The sequence below is a fragment of the Trachypithecus francoisi genome, unplaced genomic scaffold (assembly GCF_009764315.1).
Source record: "Trachypithecus francoisi isolate TF-2019V2 unplaced genomic scaffold, Tfra_2.0 Lachesis_group1, whole genome shotgun sequence".
In the NCBI taxonomy this organism is placed as follows: Eukaryota; Metazoa; Chordata; class Mammalia; order Primates; family Cercopithecidae; genus Trachypithecus; species Trachypithecus francoisi.
Window position 1 is genome coordinate 124,611,706 of NW_022681454.1, and position 24,179 is coordinate 124,635,884.

At 37.2% G+C, this 24,179-nt stretch overlaps 1 protein-coding gene and 1 pseudogene across 2 annotated transcripts; both read left to right on the top strand.

Moving 5' to 3' along the window:
• The first annotated feature begins 503 nt into the window (after positions 1-503).
• PLK4 (polo like kinase 4) lies at positions 504-19,121 on the top strand. 2 transcript variants are annotated; one of them, XM_033215211.1, is made up of 16 exons: positions 504-802; positions 1,471-1,566; positions 2,919-3,014; positions 3,095-3,209; positions 5,365-6,385; positions 7,062-7,162; positions 9,820-10,190; positions 11,333-11,437; positions 11,817-11,919; positions 12,595-12,744; positions 13,515-13,648; positions 13,743-13,834; positions 13,964-14,111; positions 14,888-15,028; positions 16,743-16,849; positions 18,359-19,121. In XM_033215211.1, exons 1-16 carry the CDS (start codon positions 773-775, stop codon positions 18,459-18,461), a joined length of 2,913 nt encoding a protein of 970 aa, XP_033071102.1. In that variant the 5' UTR covers positions 504-772; the 3' UTR covers positions 18,462-19,121. The 2 variants fall into 2 exon arrangements, with proteins under 2 accessions (XP_033071102.1, XP_033071103.1); XM_033215212.1 differs by having other exon boundaries at positions 536-802; positions 2,923-3,014.
• On the top strand, positions 12,219-12,310 carry LOC117086480 (annotated as a pseudogene).
• Positions 19,122-24,179: the final 5,058 nt, after the last annotated feature.

Consider the following 24,179-nt stretch of genomic DNA (forward strand, 5'->3'; position numbering starts at 1 on the left):
AGGTCTCTTTTGGTCCATACAAATTACGTGTATGAGAGATCTCCTAACTGTAAGTTATTATACAAATGATATTATAATGTTAAATACTTAGGAGTTTACCAAAATAAAGAATGGAGTTCTTAAGGTACCGTACACACTTATTACAGTTATAACAAACTACGGAATAAGCGGTAGTGGTGTAAACGGGGTTCCTTAAAGGAGGGTAATGTTTTTTTCCCTGTTCCGTCAAGTCTTAAACGCTTGACATTTTAAAATAGTTTTAAACCCTTTCCGGAATTAGAAGTGGTATTTCGGACCGTGAAGTAACCGATTAGCTATAAGTGTCCCATCTTTAAGGCCTGCTCTTTTACCCGTCTTCAGGAGGTCTTCCGAGAGTGGGCCCGCGACATACTCCTGCCCAAGCCGAACTCTCCGCAGCGCTTCCGGCCCTTGGCCCAGAAGTCTGGAACCCTGGGCCGGCTGCAAAAGAGTGTCTGCCGCGCATGCGCGCCCCGACTCAGCCTTTCCGGAGTGATCCTTCTCGTTACGTCACCACCAGCCTCGCTCGTACGGCAACCGGCGGGAGTTTTTCAAAATGGGAGTGCATAGGCACCGGCCAGGCTCCGGAAGGTGTCAGGGAGAACTTTCCGTGGTTTTAGCGTCGTCGCCTGGAGCGGCGGTCTAGAGAGCCAAGCCTGATGGGCGCCAAGACCGGCTGGCTGCTTGGAGCGCTGCCTCGAAGGGACTGCGTGAAGGAAACTAGTCCAGAGAACCCAGGCCAGGGCCTGGAAATATGGCGACCTGCATCGGGGAGAAGATCGAGGTGAAAAGACTAGGCAGTCTGCAGCGGGGCGGCTGGGAGTAGTTGTGGGATGACACGAGACCGCTCTGGGAAGGGGAGCGAACGAAGCTAACGGCTGCAGGGCGGGCACCGAGGTACTTAGGGAGGGTCCCAACCGCCCAGGCCCCAGCTGTTTAGGGGCGGAGCGGCCCGCCCCGCGGAGACTGTAAGAGTAGGGGAGGCGGGACAGGTGAGTCCCTCGCCGCCTGGAAGTGTCCCCAGGCACTGCGGCTTTCTGTCAGCAATCCCGCCCGAGCTGCCGCGCTACAGCAGGGCAGGGCTACCTCCCACTTCTCCAAGGGGATGGCGGTTATCTCCGGCGGGAGCTGCGGCGGGATTCTGACCAGGCCCTCGGCTCCCAGGGGTTGGCTGGAGATGGGAGGAGGGCGCTTAGGCTGCACTGAGGTTGAGGAACCAGATCACTAGGGTGCACCATCACCCTGAGCTTCCAGTCCAGCCTGGAAGCTCAGGGATCCCCGCACGGAGTCAACATGCCTTCCACCCTAGACACCTGCTGCATCGAGGTGTAATACCTGCCTGAATTTTGTCAAATTACCCACTCGATCCATTTTATCTTCTTTTTCCATCCCCTTCCCATCTTCCTTTCTACTGTGAGTCATCATACATAATCTTTAATTTTAACTTTTAAGGATTTTAAAGTTGGAAATCTGCTTGGTAAAGGATCATTTGCTGGTGTCTACAGAGCTGAGTCCATTCACACTGGTTTGGAAGTTGCAATCAAAATGGTAAGAATAAACTAATCAACTTCTCTCCTGTACTTTGCAAGTAAGTAGAGAGGTATCAGAGATGTAAGAAACTCCTTACCCACCAGCCTTTCCTTTGATTATGGTGTAAGGAACACTTTGCATAGGCAGAAGACAATAGTGCCAAGTCCAGCCGTTGAACTTAAGAATATTTTAGGAAAGCCTTGACCTTGCTTAAATAAGTTTTATCTTCATTAATGTTCAGTAGACCTCATTTATGGTGTAATTATCCATACTTGGAGTAATTAGTAGAAATCAACTAACAAATAATTTGTTTGTAAGAGTTCACTGTGTATAATTCTGTATTTCCCTGTAACAATACAAAATATTATTCTTGATTGTTAGAAGTCAGTCTAATAGGAGTAAAATAAACATAAGCAAATTAAGAATCATTTGTCAGCCGAGTGGGTGGCTCACGCCTGTAACCTATACACTTTGGGAGGCTGAGGCAGGTGGATCGCCTGAGCTCAGGAGTTTGAAAACAACTGTGCAACATGGTAAAACCTCCTTTCTACCAAAAATACAAAAATTAGCCGGTGCTGGGCACGGTGGCTCACACCTGTAATCCCAGTACTTTGGGAGGCCGAGGCGGGTGGATCCCCTGAGGTCGGTAGTTCAAGACCAGCCTGACTAACATGGAGAAACCCCATCTCTACTAAAAATACCAAATTAGCCGGGTGTGGTGGTGCACACCTGTAATCCCAGCTACTCTGGAGGCTGAGCAGGAGAATCGCTTGAATTCGGGAGGCAGAGGTTGTGGTGAGCCGAGATCGCACCATTGCACTCCAGCCCAGGCAACAAGAGCAAAACTCCATCTCAAAAAAAAAAAAAAATTAGCTGGGCATGGCGGCATGTGCCTGTGGCCCCAGCTACTCAGGAGGCTGAGGTGGGAGGATTGCCTGTGCCTGGGAGGTTGAGGCTGCAGTGAACTGTGATCGTGTCACTGCACTCCAGCCTAGGTGACAGAGTAAGACCCTGTCTTTAAAAAAAAAAAAAAATTATTTATCTAAACCACTTAGAAAAAGAAATGGAGGTTTTGCTTTAAAATTTGCCTGAATTGGGATTTTTTTTTTCTTACAGTTAGGCTGGTTGTGCTATTAGATTATTTAAATTGAGATAGGATATTAGAATTAATTGGGCAAACTTTTACCAAGCATCCTGTCTGCCGAGCACTCTGCTAGGTGCATGGGGAAAACAGATAACAGTAGGTTGACCGCAAAGACGTGTAAAAGGACTTCAGTCTATTTTAAATTAAAGTATACTTTATTTTCAAAGTTCACTTTCAACCAGTTTACATTTGAAAGTCTATCAACATTTAAACCTGTTATTTTTAGATAGATAAGAAAGCCATGTACAAAGCAGGAATGGTACAGAGAGTCCAAAATGAGGTGAAAATACATTGCCAATTGAAGCATCCTTCTATCTTGGAGGTAAGATACAGATTTTGTAGAAGTGACCAAGGACAGTGAAATTTGAATATTTTAATTTATTATGCCCTTTCACATTTCAGCTTTATAACTATTTTGAAGATAGCAATTATGTATATCTGGTATTAGAAATGTGCCATAATGGAGAAATGAACAGGTATCTAAAGAATAGAGTGAAACCTTTCTCAGAAAATGAAGGTAGGCGTCTGTTTTTGTTTGTTTTGTTTGGGTGGATAAAAGTTTTGCATTTTAAAGTGTACTTTTGAGGAATATGCTATTTTGTAATATATAGTAAAACTGTTTGAATTGTTACTTTAAGCTAGAAAAGATTTCCTCCATCCCAAGCTGCTAATTCTTAAAACAATTCAATTATTACAGTAGTAAAGTAAGAAATTTGTTACCCTTCTATCCTTAAAACATTTTAGATTAAATTATTAGTAGCAGTTTACTGTGTATCTTTTCAAATGTAGTAAGCTTTTTAGGATGCCATTGGTGACTATAAAGTAGTTCTAAATCAAGCACAAATAGCCATTGAAACTGTTTATTATAGAAAACATGAAACATACAAGTAGTGTTCTATAATGAGTCCCCTGAACCTGACACTCAGCTTCCCAAACTAGTGACTCATGGTCATATTATTTCATCTTTACCTTTTTTATTACCCTGATTTTCCAAAGTATTTTGACACAAATTATAGATATATTTTTAACTATAAATATTTCAAAATATAGATTTCTTTAAAAACATAGCCACAAAGTCATTATCACACCTAATAATTCTTTACTATCAAATATATAGCTTCAGATTTCCTCAATTTCTCATGATTTTTTGCAGTTCAAAGCAGAATCAAATAAGGTCTATACATTAACACAAATGATTGTTTTCAAGTTATCTTGCTCTGCTAACTGAGATTACAGACAAGCTAACAGAAGTAGTTGCTGATAGGCTTCTTGTACATCTGAATCTATATAAGCCATTTGGAAAACAATTTGGGCATAACATTAGAGTTATGGAAATATTTATATTCTTTGACTCAGGTTCCATGTTGGACGTTTATTGCAAAGAAATAATACAAATTGAAAAAAAATGATACTCATATTGATAATGACTACTGCATTTTTTATAATACTTCATAAAAAAGGCCTTATTAGGCCGGGCGCAGTGGCTCACGCCTGTAATCCCAGCACTTTGGGAGGCTGAGGCAGGTACATCACCTGAGGTCAGGAGTTCGAGACCAGCCTGGCCAACATGGTAAAGCCCTGTCTCTAATAAAAATGCAAAAATTAGCCGGGCATGGTGGCTCATGCCTGTAATCCCAGCTACTTGGGAGGCTGAGGTGGATGGATCACAAGGTCTGGAGATCAAGACCATCCTAGCCGACATGGTGAAACCCCATCTCTACTGAAAATACAAAAAAATTAGCTGGGTGTGGTGGTGCTCTCCTGTAATCCCAGCTACTCGGGAAGCTGAGGCAGGAGAATTGCTTGAACCCTGGAGGCAGAGATTGCAGTGAGCTGAGATTGTGCCACTGCGCTCCAGCCTGGTGACAGCAAGACTCCATCTAAAGAAAAAAAAAAAAAAACTTACACACTGAGTACTTGGGAGAGTTTGGGGGACATCGATGGAACTGTAGCTTTTTCTTTTTTTTAACAATTAGAATATATGTATGAAATGTTTGTGCAATTGTTTTTTTTCTTTTTCTTTTTTTTTTTTATTTGAGACGGAGTCCTGCTCTGTTGCCCAGGCTGGAGTGCAGTAGCTCTATCTTGGCTCACTGCAAGCTCTGCCTCCCGGGTTCACGCCATTCTCCTGCCTCAGCCTTCTGAGTAGCTGGGACTACAGGCGCCTGCCACAACGCCCAGCTAATTTTTTTGTATTTTTAGTAGAGATGGGGTTTCACTGTGTTAGCCAGAATGGTCTCGATCTCCTGACCTCATGATCTGCCCATCTCAGCCTCCCAAAGTGCTGGGATTACAGGCGTGAGCCACCGTGCCTGGCCCAGTGTGCAACTGTTTTTCTTAATTGCCATGGTTACCCTAATGACTCTTAATTGCTAAAAAAAAATTAAGCTTCTCTTAACTGCATGTAAAACACTCATCAGTTGGAAAGAACAAAGATTAAAAGGAATGCCTAGTTTTCTTAAAGGTTGATATGATATCTTTAGAGTGGTGTGATGGTACCACTCTGGTAATTGCTGGTAATTAAAGTGGCTGGTAAATCTAAGCTCCAAGCCAGTGTTCTACTACAATGCTCCAGAACATTTACCTGGGTTTCATAATGTATACTAAATACTAGATGCTGAATCTTCCAGAGTTTCTCAATTGTAAATTATCTTTTTTTTAAATCCTAACAGCTCGACACTTCATGCACCAGATCATTACAGGGATGTTGTATCTTCATTCTCATGGTATACTACACCGGGACCTCACACTTTCTAACCTCTTACTTACTCGTAATATGAACATCAAGATTGCTGATTTTGGGCTGGCAACTCAGTTGAAAATGCCACATGAAAAGCACTATACATTATGTGGAACTCCTAACTACATTTCACCGGAAATTGCCACTCGAAGTGCACATGGCCTTGAATCTGATGTTTGGTCCCTGGGCTGTATGTTTTATTCATTACTTATCGGGAGACCACCCTTTGACACTGACACAGTCAAGAACACATTAAATAAAGTAGTATTGGCAGATTATGAAATGCCAACTTTTTTGTCAATAGAGGCCAAGGACCTTATTCACCAGTTACTTCGTAGAAATCCAGCAGATCGTTTAAGTCTGTCTTCAGTATTGGACCATCCTTTTATGTCCCAAAATTTTTCAACGAAAAGTAAAGATTTAGGAACTGTGGAAGACTCAATTGATAGTGGGCATGCCACAATTTCTACTGCAATTACAGCTTCTTCCAGTACCAGTATAAGTGGTAGTTTATTTGACAAAAGAAGACTTTTGATTGGTCAGCCACTCCCAAATAAAATGACTGTATTTCCAAAGAATAAAAGTTCAAATGATTTTTCTTCTTCAGGAGATGGAAGCAGTTTTTATACTCAGTGGGGAAATCAAGAAACCAGTAATAGTGGAAGGGGAAGAGTAATTCAAGATGCAGAAGAAAGGCCACATTCTCGATACCTTCGTAGAGCTTATTCCTCTGATAGATCTGGCACTTCTAATAGTCAATCTCGAGCAAAAACATATACAATGGAACGTTGTCACTCAGCAGAAATGCTTTCAATGTCCAAAAGATTAGGAGGAGGTGAAAATGAAGAGAGAGACTCACCCACAAACAACAATGCCAACATTTTTAACTTCTTTAAAGAAAAGACATCCAGTAGTTCTGGATCTTTTGAAAGACCTGATAACAATCAAGCACTGTAAGAATAATTCTATCAAAGGCATTTTGGTTTTTGGTAATGTTATACTAGTATAAATATGAAGCTGCATCTAAGCGGGGGGTTACCAGGGAAATGAATGTCTTAAAAAAAAAAAAAAAAAAAAAAAACACTGTCATATGGATTTTGACCTATGGTTAACAGTCTTAAAAGGAGTGTGTGTGTTCATGAATGTGTTTATAAAATTAATATTTGGAAATTCTTAGTCTTATTTTTTAATTTTATATGGAGTGAGTCTCCAATGTAAAATATCATATATTAATCATGCCTTACCCCCAAAGTACTTTAATAATAACTGTATACATAGATAGAAAAGCTGAGCCTGAGTGTTCATAACACTGACTGCTTCCAACATGAAAACTAATTTTTAGTGACTGTAGTGTGTGATTTTTTCTTTTTCTGTTCATTTTTTGATTTTTATGCTTAAATTATAATAGGGCAGTAGCCATATAGAAATGCTATCAAAGTGCCCTGGGCATTTTGGCATGGGAGTTTAGCTTTTTAGAGATAGCATAGTTATGCCAATATTGTTTTCTATAGTTATTCTAAAATGTTCAGGTATTCAAATCAGAAGAAATCTTTTTCTAATATTTTTACCTTAAAAAGTTACCTGATAGTTTTTTATTAGCTTATGAGATTTTTTTGTTTGTTTATATAGCTCCAGTCATCTTTGTCCAGGAAAAACTCCTTTTCCATTTGCAGACCTGACACCTCAGACTGAAACGGTACAACAGTGGTTTGGGAATCTGCAAATAAATGGTGAGTTTTTAATGGAGTATTTAATCAAGAATTAATTACTTGGACACTTACCAAGCATTGCAGTGTTCTATTTGAGATTTTTAAGAAAATCATTTTCTTGCTTGGTGCGGTAGTTCATGTCTGTAATCCCAACACTTGTGAGGCCAAGGCAGGTGGATTGGTTGAGGCCAGGAGTTCAAGACCAGTTTGGGCACATAACAAGACCCTGTATCTACAAAAAATAAAAAATCAGTTGAGTGTAGTGGCATGTACCTGTAGTGCCAGCTACTTGAGAAGCTAAGCCGGGAGGATTGCCTGAGCCCAGGAGTTCAAGGCTGCAGTGAGCTATTATCACACTGCACTCCAGCCTGTGTGACAAGAGACAGAGACCCTGTCTCAGAAAAAAAAAAAGCATTGGCCAGGTGTGGTAGCTCATGCCTGTAATCCTAGCACTTTGGGAGGCCAAGCCAGGCAGATCACTTGAGGTCAGGCGTTCAAGACCAGCCCGGCCAACATGGTGAAACCCCGTATCTACTAAAAATACAAAAATTAGCTGGACGTGGTAGCACACACCTGTAATCCCACCTACTTGGATAGCTTAGGCACAAGAATCACTTGAACCCGGGAGACAGAGGTTGCAGTGAGCTGAGATCACGCCACTGCACTCCAGCCTGGGTGATAGAGCGAGACTCTGTCTCAGAAGGAAGAAAAAGCACTTTCAGTATGTCTCAATAAAGCTGTCTTACAGTGTTTGAATATTTGCTATCAGTCAGCCACTGTCCTTAATGTTTAACATATATTAAGTTCTCACAAAAAAACATGAGGAAGATACTGTTATTATCTCTGTCTTACAGATGAGGAAACTGGGTATACAGCTCAATTTGCCCAAGCTATGTGACCATTCAGTAGAGGAGCCAGGGTTCGAACATAAATAGTCTGGCTCGGAGACTTTATTCTTAACCCCTGCTCTTGCAGCCTCTCTATAATCAGCACCTTCTATCAGTGCCCATAAAATAATCAAAAGATGATTGACCTTATTTTTAAGTGGAAGCTGATAAGGACATTATAGGGTACCAGTAGGACCTCACGCTAAAGTACAGAGCTACTAAAACCTAAGCATTTTTAAACAGCTGTCATCCAAGTCATTATGTTGTTTATAATACAGAGTTTGAAGGTTAAATAATGAACATGACAGATTCACAGAAGGTGAATTGGAAAATAATGATGGAAAAAAGAATAAAAAAGACATATGGAGAGGAGGAGATGATTTTTTGCCAAGTATCGTATTACCTCATAGACAAAAAGCAAATAATACAGCTGTAATTTAAGCAGAGAGTTGTATGTTATCTTGAGTCTATTCTTGTTTTCTTTTTTTAATGTATATTATTCTCAGAAGCCCAAAAGGAAATTAATCTTTTGTACTAATTGGAGATAATAATTCAGGTTTGTTTTTTAAACTATAAAACTGCCACATACTTAATTTTTCACATCTGTTGTGTTTACATATACTTATATTTAGTAACACAGACTTGTCTGAGATGGAGGAATAACCTTGTTTATAATAATCCACTAGTGCTCCTGCAATTTTTCAGTATATTATTTGATACAAAATACTTTCTGTCATAATGAGAGTGGGGGGAAAGCACTAAAAAGTCATTTAAGAAAAAAATTGTAATTCAAATTTTTAGAGTTCAGCATTGAAAAATTGCCTTACCAAATTTTATGTAATCTAATCATTTGAAGCCTTTAAAAGATGCTGTTCTGTATGTGAACTTTAAAACCATACAAAATAAAAATTGGTAAAATTAATGACTTTTTAAAAAAATGTGTGCAAGTACATTTGTAATGTTAAATATTACTGTTAAAGCTGTTCATATAGTGTTTTTGCTTTTAGTTACATATTTTCATTAATTACACGTATTTCTAAATAAAGATGGGCTAGACAGTTCTTAGCTTAAAGAGAGTAAATTTATATATTTTTCTCATGTAGAATGATTACTTGGGAACTCAAATCTGCTTTTGTTGGAGCATTGGCGATTACATGCTTTAGGATTAATAGGTGACCATATAGTGACTGGTTTTTGCCTTAATTGAAAAATTAATTTTATGTTAATATCTTTTGTGTCTTAGTCTTAGGAATACTAAAGATATTTCTTCACGATCTGGTTTAAAATGTTCTTTCAAAGTCATGTCTTAGCCGGGCGCGGTGGCTCAAGCCTGTAATCCCAGCACTTTGGGAGGCCGAGATGGGCGGATCACGAGGTCAGGAGATCGAGACCATCCTGGCTAATATAGTGAAACCCCGTCTCTACTAAAAAATACAAAAAGCTAGCCGGGCGAGGTGGCTGGCGCCTGTAGTCCCAGCTGCTCGGGAGGCTGAGGCAGGAGAATGGCGTAAACCCGGGAGGCGGAGCTTGCAGTGAGCTGAGATCCGGCCACTGCACTCCAGCCCGGGCGACAGAGCGAGACTCCGTCTCAATTAAAAAAAAAAAAAAAAAAAAAAAACAAAGTCATGTCTTAAACTGCTTATTTGTTAGAAAATTATGAGCTCTTATTTTGTTTTTTTTTACTAGATTTCTTTTGTTTAAAAAATGCTATTATAATCAGAGTGACATTGTTTTGGGTCAACTTGTGTTTTTACTTATTTACTGAATTGCTTCATTCTATGTATATTACAGCTCATTTAAGAAAAACTACTGGATATGACAGCATCAGCCCAAACCGGGATTTCCAGGGCCATCCAGATTTGCAGAAGGACACATCAAAAAATGCCTGGACTGATACAAAAGTCAAAAAGAACTCTGATGCTTCTGATAATGCACATTCTGTAAAACAGCCAAATACCGTGAAATATATGACTGCGCTTCACAGTAAACCTGAGATAATCCAACAAGAATGTGTTTTTGGCTCAGATCCTCTTTCTGAACAGAGCAAGACTAGGGGTATGGAGCCACCATTGGGTTATCAGAATTGTACATTAAGAAGCATTACATCTCCGTTGGTTGCTCACAGGTTAAAACCAATCAGACAGAAAACAAAAAAGGCTGTGGTATGTCTGTTATTTTCCTAAGTTACTACATAACATTTTACTTGAGAATACAATTCTTGAGAACATATTTTTTAGTCCTCTGTAATGTCCTTGTAACTTTGGGGTGTATACATGATCAACTTTATTAAAGAGAAAAGAGACTGGGTGTTTATGGAAAAACAGCTCTTGTTTCCCTGTCTTCTTAAGAATAGTGAATTGATACTGATACGTTTTGAATTTTAAATTATTAATTTAAAGTAGATTTGAATAATACTGGCTCTATGCTGTGTTAAAGATTATTTTGTTCACAATTCCAATCAGTGAGCTAATATTATCCTTTTGCTTCTATTTTTATTGTTTCTAAATTTAATCCCATCTCAATTTTTAAAAAACTAGAAAATATAACTTTTTTTTTTTTTTAGCATCTGGAACTAAAGAAAAGGCATACGCACATTTAAATTTAGAGTTTAAAAATTATTGGCCGGGTGCGGTGGCTCAAGCCTGTAATCCCAGCACTTTGGGAGGCCGAGACGGGTGGCTCACGAGCTCAGGAGATCGAGACCATCCTGGTCTACACGGTGAAACCCCGTCTCTACTAAAAAATACAAAAAACTAGCCGGGCGAGATGGCGGGCGCCTGTAGTCCCAGCTACTCGGGAGGCTGAGGCAGGAGAATGGCGTAAACCCGGGAGGCGGAGTTTGCAGTGAGCCGAGATAGCGCCACTGCACTCCAGCCTGGGCGACAGAGCGAGACTCCGTCTCAAAAAAAAAAAAATAATTGTATGTGAACTGAGAATGCTGTGTGTTTTTTTAATTCTATCTTGATCCTGTTCTTTGTTCGCATTTTACTTCCCATTTCATCCTTGCCTTTGTTTGGCTTGCTATTATCTTTTCAAAGTCCTTATTCTCCACCCTACCTTCTGTTTGCTTTCTGCTCATTGATTATCATTTGACACTTCATTATACATTCTTACCTTTGCACCATATGGTTCACAGTTGTGCTCAAATATACCTCTGATCTGGACTGTTGTAGTGAAGCAGCTATTTGATTTTGACTTCAATATTTGTTTCTGCCATGGTTAAGTACTCCTAAGTATTATGTATGTCAGAGCTGTTCTAGTAAACAAAATAATTATTACTGATTTTTTGGGTTTTTTTTTTTAGGTGAGCATACTTGATTCAGAGGATGTGTGTGTGGAGCTTCTAAAGGAGTATGCTTCTCAAGAATATGTGAAAGAAGTTCTTCAGATATCTAGTGATGGAAATATGGTAATGTGTAGTTACTTTATTACCTTCCAACTTCAAATTATCGTTTAAGTACATTTAGCATTCTAATTCATTTTATAATGATAAGGTTTTTTTAATCAGTTTCCTGGTATGATAGTGTCTCTGGAATTCAAAAATTGAAATAGCATATTAAACATATTTAAATAAATTGGTGCAGTGTTAAAAATAATTATATCTGGTAAGAAAATCTAAACTTTTGGTTTAAGTTAAAAAACAAAAAAATTACTTTTACAGAATATTGAACATTTTTCTATAAAATAATATTTAATGTTACATTTAAACACTTTTTATATGTTTTAGCAAAATATAGTACTGGAACTTAATGTTATGTAATTAGAATTTTTTAAAAATCTTTTGGCAGATCACTATTTATTATCCAAATGATGGAAGAGGTTTTCCTCTTGCTGATAGACCACCCTCACCTACTGACAACATCAGTAGGTACAGCTTTGACAATTTACCAGGTATGTGAATTTACTAGGGAGCAAATTTTGATAGTAGATTTATATGTATATATGTATAAGCTCTATATATAGATATAATAAATTATAAATAGTTTCAGTCAAACTTAAGGTCATATATTCTTGTACTTTGTTTCTGGTGAGAGTTGTATGCCTTTAATGCAATGTTTATTGTTAATATTCTGTGTTATAATGGTACTATAAGTAAAAACTAACGCTAGAACAGTAATATGTCTCACAAATGTAATTTGTATACTTGTTTAGAATGTGGCTATAGTTGTGTTAAAAAAAATTTCAACATTGTGCTTGCTTCAGAGCACATATACTAAAGTTGGAATGTTACAGAGAAGATGGCCCCTGTGACTCACAAATTTATGAAGCCTTCTGTATTTAAAGAATAATTCACCATGTATGTGGCTTTTGACCTTTGAAATCACTGCTGCTACATAAATGATTATTTATAATTATAGTTAACCAAATTTGACTCCCAGTTTGGTTTCTGAATATTATGGACTGGGGACATAAGCACTGAATAGTAAGACTTCATTGAGGTAACTCTTAGAAAAGAATAAGAAAACCTGTCTAATGTAACCCTATTAGAAATCACAATAAATAGATAAAACTATATGTCAGGTCAACACTTTCTTCCCTAATGTTAAGTTTTTTTTTTTTCCTTAGAAAAATACTGGCGAAAATATCAGTACGCTTCCAGGTTTGTACAGCTTGTAAGATCTAAGTCTCCCAAAATCACTTATTTTACAAGATATGCTAAATGCATTTTGATGGAGAATTCTCCTGGTGCTGATTTTGAGGTTTGGTTTTACGATGGTAAGTACCATTTGGAAATGGTAATTTGTTCCTTTAGTTTGTAATTTAGTAGTTACGTATATGTGGGTTTTTAAAATTCAGCACAGCCAGTTTTAAAGATGTGTATGTGTATAACTATACATATAAATTGCACATCAGAGTATACATGTCAGATCATATTAACCAAAATTTATCGAGCCTTCCTTTAAACAATTTATCCTATAATATGTATATTAGTGCTCTTTTCCTACTTAGCTCCAGTTTACATCTAGGCTGATGGTATAAAAATCACATGAAATGAATGATGTCCTATTTATTATTAGAAATCTTAAATGGACATATACCAAATTATCAGAATTATAAATGTAGCAAAAAGGATAGGGTTGAGTCTAAATCTATTCTGTAAAGATGAATGTTCTTATTTTCTAAATCTATTCTATAAAAATGAACTATTTTTTAATCTATAAAGCTCCTTTAAGGGACACAAAGCATTCATATCACACAGTACACATATAATTATAGCTATCCTTCAATTATGTTTTTGTATGAATATAGTGATTTTTTAAAATATAGAAGTATCAGGCTTAAACCAGATATATGTTGGGAAAAATATGGATGACCTATATTTATTGAATACTTTGATAGTCTCATTTTATTAATAGTCAATAAATGAATAAAAATGATACCTTGATCTAGGTGCCATTATATACTGGTATGATAATAAATATAAATCTAGGAATATTTTTAAAAAGGATAAGAAAACAGTTTCCTGATTTTTTTTTTTTTTTTAGGGGTAAAAATACACAAAACAGAAGATTTCATTCAGGTGATTGAAAAGACAGGGAAGTCTTACACTTTAAAAAGTGAAAGTGAAGTGAATAGCTTGAAAGAGGAGATGAAAATGTATATGGACCATGCTAATGAGGTACATACCTAATTATAGGTTTTTCATACCAATTAATAACGATTACAAATGACATAGGTGAAACAATGACGGAAGCACTCTTCTTTTGAAATAGGGTCATCGTATTTGTTTAGCACTGGAATCCATAATTTCAGAAGAGGAAAGGAAAACTAGGAGTGCTCCCTTTTTCCCAATAATCATAGGAAGGTAAATGTCTGAAAATTTTAAACACGTGGCTAAAATGTTTTAAAAGTTTGGTGTTTATATTATAAACATTCTTTAGTTTTCTGTAAATTGAAAGCTTCAAGGGAATATATTTGGACTTTCCTCCTTCAGAAAACCTGGTAGTACTAGTTCACCTAAGGCCTTATCACCTCCTCCTCCTGTGGATTCAGATTACCCAACAAGAGATAGAGCATCTTTCAATAGAATGGTCATGCATAGTGCTGCTTTTCCAACACAGGCACCAATCCTTAATCCCTCTGTAAGTAAATATATGTCACTTCTATACTTTAAACCTTTCAATGATTGCCTGATGCCCTTCATATAAAATAGTTTATTGTGACTTTACTATCATCTGTGTACTTTTCCAGCCTCATCCTGAGCCACTTTATCCTATACTATCTCTGTTTGAGCCTCAAAGGCCTTCTTTCAGTTCTTTAAACAAGTCAAAGGGCCTTTTCACATGCTGTTCACTTGACCTGGAACTCTTTTCCCCAAACACTTAACTTTATATGCCTAAGTCTTATTTTTCAAGTCTCTGTTTAAATGTTACCTCAATGAGCCCTAATCTCAGCCCTCTTGGAAAAGCTAAAAGTATTAACATATACATATATAGTTGTTTTATTTTTACTAGTAAAATATCATTAACTGCCTAAATGCTCATGATAGACTCATGGTTAAATTTATTATATATTTAATGAACATGGCGATGAAGATTATATAGCAGTGTAGAAAAATGCAACGTTAAAGAAATAGGTGTGTATGTTTGTGTGTACTCACACACATGCACAAAAAGAACATGCCATGGGATAAAAAGATGAAAGAAATCCACCAAAATGAAAACAGCAATTCTGCAGGGGGGTGGGGGATTCTTTTCTGTATTTTTCTAATTTCCAATAATGGAGTTATATTTTCATTAAAACATTTTTGTTTTTAAAAAATTAAGCTAATGAAAAATCCCATAATTGTCTGCTTTTGCTGAATTTGGCTTATAAAAATGCTGAGGAATAATATCTTCCTGTCCTTTATTCTTTGTAGATGGTTACAAATGAAGGACTTGGTCTTACAACTACAACTTCTGGAACAGACATCTCTTCTAATAGTCTAAAAGATTGTCTTCCTAAATCAGCACAACTTTTGAAATCTGTTTTTGTGAAAAATGTTGGTTGGGCTACACAGGTGAGAAGTTTCTAGTACAGTGCATTTTCTTGTTATGAATTTCTTCTCATTTTCACACTGATAAGACAATTACCAAAAAATACAAATCATTGCAATGATATCTTTTTACAAGGAAGTTTTGTACCTTTTTACATTAGTTATATCATGAAAAATGTTAACTTCTTAAATTTGTGTTCAGTTGGAAGACTCCAGACATTGCTGATAACAGGTCGCCTGCTAGGGCTTGGGTGACCTACTTTTGCCATTTGTTTTTAAATTAGAGGTCATGATAATGACTAATTGTGAAGAGTGTGATATCTGTGACGTTTTAGGTTTTGGAAATTATTTGTAATATTAGTAGAGTAACTTTTTATTTTTTTTGAGATGGAGTCTCACACTCTCGCCCAGGCTGGAGTGCAGTGGCGCAATCTCAGCTCACTGCAAGCTCTGCTTCCTGGGTTCATGCCATTCTCCTGCCTCAGCCTCCCGAGTAGTTGGGACTACAGGCGCCCACCACCATGCCCAGCTAATTTTTTGTATTTTTAGTAGAGACGGAGTTTCACCATGTTAGCCAGGATGGTCTCAATCTCCTGACCTTGTGATCTGCCCCCCCTCAGCCTCCCAAAGTGCTGGGATTACAGGCGTGAGCCACTGCACCCGGCCAGTAGAGTAACTTTCATTTGGCAAAAGAAGAAAAGGATTTTTCCATTAAAAGTCAAGCGAAAGCCAGGTGTGATGTCACGTGCCTATAGTCCCAATTACTCAAGAATCTGAGGTGGGAGGGTCATTTGAGTCCGGGAGTTTGAGGCCATCCTGGGCAACAAAGCAAGACCCCATCTCTTTTAAAAAGTGAAGTCAATATTGAGTTTCAAACTTATAGAATTTTATGTAGTTGTGAACCTATATGTGTATATTATCTTAAAATCTTGAAACTTGGAGACTTCTGAGCCTGACACATGTACTTTTACTTAACAGTGAAGTAAAATGCAACCTAGTACTTTATGGGGGTAGGTAACATTTGTTGGGCACCAGCTTTGTGTTACTACCATGTTTTTCACATACATTATCTAGTTTATCCCCCAAAATAACCTAGTAAAGGTGATGTATCTCCTTTTATAGATAGTAAAATTATGCTTCATAATGGTAGATTAACTTGCACAATCCTGTACTGTACTCTTAAGTTGGCAGAGTCTAGATGTAAGCCTAGATCGGTTTGATTTGGCATCCATGTACTATGCACTTCTCCATTTTGAGTGACACATTGTGACTATTAATGACTAAAGGAAGAAGTTTCAGAGGCTAAAATGTAATATTCTCAGGCCAGGAAAGAAATTCTCGTCGCTTAAGGACAAAGAAAATGTTGCTTTTATTTCCTAAATCTCTTCTTGTTCAATACTAAATATTTCTTGTGGGGGAAAAAAACAACCAAGAAATCCTAGTGGAAATTAATGGGAAACAGGATTCACTTATAATAATTTTAATATTATAATATCTTAGCTATTAAAGGAATAACCTGAAAAAGACATGAATATTCTCAGTGCTACTGCCATCATAGCCCCAAATTTGTAGTCACTTAGAGAGTTTTTTTTTTTTTAACTGGAAAACCTGTTAAATATGTTAAATATTAATACAGAACCACAAACCGTCTCCTGTATAGTAATTTTGTATGCTGTTACTGCTGCGTTTTTTTTTTTTTTTCTGTGCCTGTTCTTACCCATGCTTACTATTTTTCTAGTTAACTAGTGGAGCTGTGTGGGTTCAGTTTAATGATGGGTCCCAGTTGGTTGTGCAGGCAGGAGTGTCTTCTATCAGTTATACCTCACCAAATGGTCAAACAACTAGGTAAGTTCTTAAAATACTGGTTGAGATTCAGCCCTTGGCTATAATTTCTCTTTCTCTATGTGTTGAAATAGATGATTTAATAAAGATACTTCTTTCATTTTGACAATGATCGTGTGATTCTTTAAACTGTTAATTATTCTTAGCAGTTCATATAGTCATTAATGCATATTTTATGATTATATTAACACAGGGCAACTGGTATGAGTAATCCATTCTAAGAGGCTGGATTCCTTGCAGCCTTACTGTTATAGCATAACTCGATGGCCCTTTTCAGAAGTAAGGGACTTCTAATTCTAGGTTCAAATAATATACCACACCTGTTTACTTAAAAGAACAGAAAAAAGAAATCTGTATTTTAAGATATAACCTGCTTATTTTTCCCAAATGAAAGACTATATCCCCAATCTAATGTAAAGTGATTAATGTTTGAAAGACTTTTTTGAATGTGTATATTCATTCTATATGAAAATGTGTGTCAGGCACCAAGCCAAAAATAAGAAATCTGGCAATGCGAAAAAAAAGGAGTTGTTTGCTTTCCTCATTTAAATCAGAACTTACTAAAAATAGGGTACTGACGATGCCAATGCAGACGTGCTCTTTTATGAGAACTGCTTATTGTAATGGAAGTACTTGGGACAAATATCTGTAGATACCTGCCAACTGCATTTTTGTGTTAAATTTAGATAATGCAGTGCCATCACTTAAATAACTATGTTTCAAGTGAGAGACTTTGTTAAAAGCTCTTTGAGGTGCTCCAGAAAGTGGAAGGATGCAGATGCAAAGTGGGTAAAACCGTTGTTCCCAGGATACATGTTGACATTTTATTTGGTATGGTCATTTGGAAATTGTTAACATTTAAATAGAAATATATTCATAATGTGTTTAGCTTGATATTTTTCTGTATAATTAGGGCTTTTTTTTTTTTTTTTTTGAGACAGTCTCACTCTGTTGCCCAGGCTGGAGTCAGTGGTGTGACTTGGCTCACTGCAACCTCTGCCTCCTGGGTTCAAGCAATTCTCCTGCCTCAGCCTCCCAAGTAGCTCAGATTACAGGCATACACCACCACGCCTGGCTAATTTTGTATTTTCAGTGAAGACAGGGTTTCCACATTTTGGCCAGGCTGGTCTCAAACTGCTGACCTCGTGATCCTCCCACTTTGGCCTCCCAAAGTGCTGGGATTACAGATGTTAGCCACTATGTCTGTCTGGAGCCTTTTAAATTTAATGAGGAATCCAGATATTTGGCTTGCTTTTGAAATGAATGAAGCCAGTTCAAGTTTGTCTAATTTTCCTTCTGTTATTTAAATATATTTAGAAAATGTTCTGTTTTAAAAGAAAAGAAACTGTGTATGCTTCACTTGATTTAGGTATCTAATAAATAATTGTTATAATTTTTCTATGGTGCCTCTTGTTATTGCAGAAGTACTGAAAAATATAATGTGCTTTTTGGGACTCTCAGAACCAAGTAATTCAATTATGATTTTGTCTTTTTTTCTTTTGCTTCACTTAGGTATGGAGAAAATGAAAAATTGCCAGAATACATCAAACAGAAATTACAGTGTCTGTCTTCCATCCTTTTGATGTTTTCTAATCCGACTTCTAATTTTCATTGATTAAAACTCCTTTCAGACATATAAGTTTAATAAATAACTTTTTTGTTGGCTTTCAAGTACAGTGATTTTTTTAATCTAATATAAAGTCTTCAGAAAGCCTTTCTATGAAAGAATTTTAACCTATAATGTAAATGATGTATTCTGAGAGAACAAAGCAGAATGAAACTTGAATCACTTACTAAATATAGTGGGTATAAAATAGAATACCTGACTTTGCTCTTAGACCTTAATTCCCAAACTTACTATGTTCATATATTTGTATTGAACAATCTTTTAAGAGCAAAAATGTAAATGATGTGTGGTTTATTTGTGCTTTTATTGTTTTCCCTGCGTCTCAGACATGTTGAGAATCATGGACAAAACCTGCTGGAATTTTGGAATTTTTGAACATGTAAATAATGTGTATTTATGTTATAAGTAACATATGTAAACATGTATATGTGTTTTATATTTATTTTTGTAGTACCAGTGTGTCTCATGAAACATTTTTGCAAATGCATTTTATAAAAAAAAATAAATATAGTGATAAGTTACATTATCTTTTGATTCATTTAATTAAATACTTATTTTAAAATAACTTACCAGTAAACTCACTTTTTAAATTTTGTTGCCTGTTGAGGAGTCAATTAAATTTTAAATATTAATTTTGGAAATGTTAAATACATTGTTTCTCTATTATCTGAAAATCTTGGTATATTTTAATGAATTTTTTTTAGTTATACGTTAAGTTCTGGGTTACATGTGCAGAACGTGCAGTTTTGTTACATAGGTATACATATACCGTGGTAGTTTGCTGCACCCATCAACCCGCCACCTACATTGGGTATTTCTTCTAATGTTATCCCTCCCCTAGCCTCCCATCCCCCTCAGGCCCCAGTGTGTGATGTTCCCCTTCCTAGGTTCATGTGTTTTTGTTTTTTGTTTTGTTTTGTTTGAGACAGAGTCTCACTCTGTTGCCCAGGCTGGAGTGCAATGGCACTATCTCATCTCACTGCAACCTCTGCCTCCCAGGCTTCAAGCGATTCTCCTGCCTCAGCCTCCCAAGTAGCTGGGATTACAGGTGCATGCCACCATGCCCAGCTAATTTTTGTATTTTTAGTAGAGATGGGGTTTTGCCATGTTGGCCAGGCTGGTCTTGAACTCCTGACCTCAGGTGATCTGTCCACCTTGTCCTCCCAAAGTACTGGGATTACAGGCATGAGCCACCACGCCCAGCCCCATGTGTTCTTATTGTTTAACTTCCACTTATGAATGAGAACATGCAGTGTTTGGTTTTCTAATCTTGTGATAGTTTGCTGAGAATGATGGTTTCTAGCTTCATCCATGTCCCTGCAAAGGACATGAACTCATCCTTTTTTATGGCTGCATAGTATTCCTTGGTATATATGTGCCACATTTTCTTAATCCAGTCTATCACTGATGGGCATTTGGGTTGGTTCCAAGTCTTTGCTATTATGAATAGTGCTGCAATAAATGTACGTGTGCATGTGTCTTTATCATAGAAAGATGTATAATGCTTTGGTTATATGCCCAGTAATGGGATTGCTGGGTCAAATGGTATTTGTAGTTCTAGATCCTTGAGGAATCTCCACACTGTCTTCCACAATGGTTGAACTAATTTATACTCCCACCAACAGTGTAAAAGTGCTCCTGTTTTTCCACAACTTCTCCAGCATCTGTTGTTTCTTGACTTTTTAATGATTGCCATTCTAACGGGCATGAGATGGTATCTCATTGTGGTTTTGATTTGCATTTCTCTAATGACCAGTGATGATGAGCATTTTTTCACGTCTGTTGGCTGCATAAATGTCTTCTTTTGAGAAGTGTCTGTTCATATCCTTTGTCCAGTTTTTGATGAGGTTGTTTATTTCTTTCTTGTACATTTGTTTAAGGTCTTTGTAGATTCTGGATATTAGCCCTTTGTCAGATGGATAGATTGCAAAAGTTTTCTCCATTCTATAGGTTGCCTATTCATTCTGATGATAGTTTCTTTTGCTGTGCAGAAGCTCTTTAGTTTAATTAGATCCCATTTGTCAATTTTGGCATTTGTTGCCATTGCTTTTGGTGTTTTAGACATGAAGTCTTTGCCCATGCCTATGTCCTGAATGGTATTGCCCAGGTTTTCTTCTAGGAGTCTTATGGTCCTAGGTCATACATTTAAGTCTTTGATCCATCTTGAGTTGATTTTTGTATAAGGTATAAGGAAGGGATCCAGTTTCAGTTTTCTGCATGTGGCTACCCAGTTTTCCCAACACCATTTATTAAATAGGGAATCTTTCCCCAATGCTTATGTGTATCAGGTTTGTCAAAGATCAGACGGTTGTAGATGTGTGGTGTTACTTCTGAGGCTTCTGTTCTGTTTCATTGGTCTATATATCTGTTTTGGTACCAGTATCATGCTGTTTTCATTACTGTAGTCTTGTGGTAAAATTTGAACTCAAGTAGCATGATGCCCCAGCTTTGTTCTTCTTGCCCAGGATTGTCTTGGCTATACGGGCTCCTTTTTGGTTCCATGTGAAGTTTAAAGTAGTTTTTTCCAACTCTGTGAAGAAAGTCAGTGGTAGCTTGATGGGGATAACATTGAATCCATAAGTTACTTTGGACAGTATGGCCATTTTCACAATATTGATTCTTTCTATCCATCAGCATGGAATGTTTTTCCATTTGTTTGTGTCCTCTCTTACTTCCTTGAGCAGTGGCTTATAGTTCTCCTTGAAGAGGTCCTTCACATCCCTTGTAAGTTGTATTCCTAGATATTTTATTCTCTTTGTAGTAATTGTGAATGACAGTTCACTCACGATTTGGCTCTTTTTCTGTTATTGGTGTATAGGAATGCTTGTGACTTTTGCACATTGATTCTGTATTCTGAGACTTTGCTGAAGTTGCTTATCAGCTTGAGATTTGGGACTGAGACAATGAGGTTTTCTAAGTAGACAATCATGTCATCTGCAAACAGAGATAATTTGACTTCCTCTCTTCCTATTTGAATACCCTTTATTGCTTTCTCTTGCCTGAGTGTCCTGGCCAGAACTTCCAATACTATGTTGAATAGGAGTGGTGAGAGAGGGCATCCTTGTTTTATGCCAGTTTTCAAAGGGAATGCTTCCAGTTTTTGCCCATTCAATATGATATTGGCTGTGGGTTTGTTATAAATAGTTCTTATTATTTTGAGATACATTCCATCGATGCCTAGTTTATTGAGAGTTTTTAGCATGAAGGGCTGTTGAATTTTGTTGAAGGCCTTTTCTGCATCCATTGAGATAATCATTTGATTTTTGTCATTGGTTGTGTTTATGTGATGGATTACGTTTATTGATTTGTGTATGTTGAACCAGCCTTGCATCCCAGGGATGAAACCCACTTGATCATGGTGGATAAGCTTTTTGATGTGCTGCTGGATTCGGTTTGCCATTATTTTATTGAGGATTTTCACATCGATGTTCATCAAGGATATTGGCCTAAAATTATCTTTTTTTGTCCTCATAAAATGAGTTAGGGAGGATTCCCTCTTTTTCTATTGATGGGAATAGTTTCAGAAGGAATGGTACTAGCTCCTTTCTGTACCTCTGGTAGAATTTCACTGTGAATCTGTCTAATCCTGGACTTTTGTTTGGTTGGTAGGCTATTATTGCCTCAATTTCAGAACCTGTTATTGGTCTATTCAGGGATTCAACTTCTTCCTGGTTTAGTCTTGGGAGGGTATATGTGTCCAGGAATTTATCCATTTCTTCTAGATTTTCTAGTTTATTTGTGTAGAGGTGCTTATAGTATTATTCTCTGATGGTAGTTTGTATTTTTGTGGGATCGGTGGTGATATCCCCTTTATCATTTTTTATTGTGTCTATTTGATTCTTCTCTCTTTATTATTAGTCTTGCTAGCAGCCTAGTTTGTTAATCTTTAAAAAAAAAAAAAAACAGCTCCTGGAGTCATTGATTTTTTTTTTTTAAGGGTTTTTTGTGTCTCTATCTCCTTCAGTTCTGCTCTGATCTTAGTTATTTCTTGTCTGTCTTCTGTTAGCTTTTGAATTTGTTTGCTCTTGTTTCTCTAGTTCTTTTAATTGTGATGTGAGGGTGCTGATTTTAGATCTCTCCTGCTGTCTCTTGTGGGCATTTAGTGCTATAAATTTCCCTCTACATACTGCTTTAAATGTGTCCCAGAGATTCTGGTTTGTTGTGTCTTTGTTCTCATTGGTTTCAAAGAACATCTTTATTTCTGCCTTCATTTCGTTATGTACCCAGTAGTAACTCAGGAGCAGGTTGTTCAGTTTCCATGTAGTTGTGAGGTTTTGAGTGATATTCTTAATCCTGAGTTCTAATTTGATTGCACTGTGGTCTAAGAGACAGCTTGTTGTGATTTATGTTCTTTTACACTTGCTGAGGAGTGTTTTGCCTCCAATTATGTGGTCAATTTTCAAATAAGTGTGATGTGGTGCTGAGAAGAATGTATATTCTGTTGATTTGGGATGGAGAGTTCTGTAGATGTCTATTAGGTCTGCTTGGTCCAGAGCTGAGTTCAAGTCCTGGATATCCTTGTTAATTTTCTGTCTCGTTGATCTAATATTGACAATCGGGTGTTAAAGTCTCCCATTATTATTGTGTGGGAGTCTAAGTCTCTGTACATCTCTAAAAACTTGCTTTATGAATCTGGGTGCTCCTGTATTGGGTGCATATATATTTAGGATAGTTAGTTCTTCTTGTTAAATTGATACCTTTACCATTATGTAATGGCCTCCTTTGTCTCTTTTCATCTTTGTTGGTTTAAAGTCTGTTTTATCAGGGACCAGATTGCAACCCTGCTTTTTTTTTTTTTTTTTTTTTTTTTGCTTCCCATTTGCTTGGTAGATCTTCCTCCATCCCTTTATTTTGAGCCTATATGTGCCTTTGCATGTGACATGAGTCTCCTGAATACAGCACATCGATGGGTCTTGACTGTTTATCCAATTTGCCAGTCTGTGTCTTTTCACTGGGGCATTTAGCCCATTTACATTTAAGGTTAATATTGTTATATGTGAATTTGATCCTGTAATTATGATGCTAGCTGGATATTTTGCCCGTTAATTGATGCAGTTTTTTCATAGCATTAATGGTCTGTACAATTTGGCATGTTTTTGCAGTGGCTGGTACTGGTTGTTCCTTCCATGTTTACTGCTTCCTTCAGGAGCTCTTATAAGGCAGGCCTGGTGGTGACAAAATCCCTCAGCATTTGTTTGTCTGTAAAGGATTTTATTTCTGTTTCACTTATGAAGCTTAGTTTGGCTGGATATAAAATTCTGGGTTGAAAATTATTTAATAATGTTGAATATTGGCCTCCACTCTCTTCTGATTTGTCAGGTTTCTGCCAAGAGATCCGGTGTTAGTCTTATGGTCTTCCCTTTGTGGTAACCTGACCTTTCTCTCTGGCTGCCCTTAACATTTTTTCCTTCATTTCAAACTTGGTGAACGTGATGATTATTTGTCTTGGGGTTGCTCTTCTTGAGAATTATCTTTGTGGTGGTCTCTGTATTTCCAGAATTTGAATGTTGGCCTGCCTTGCTAGGTTGAGGAAGTTCTCCTGGATAATATCCTGAAGAGTGTTTTCTATCTTGGTTCCATTCTCCCCCTCACTTTCAGGTACACCAATCAAATGTAGATTTGGTCTTTTCACAGAGTCCCAATTTCTTAGAGGCTTTGTTCGCTTCTTTTCGCTCTTTTTTCTTTAATCTTGTCTTCTCACTTTAT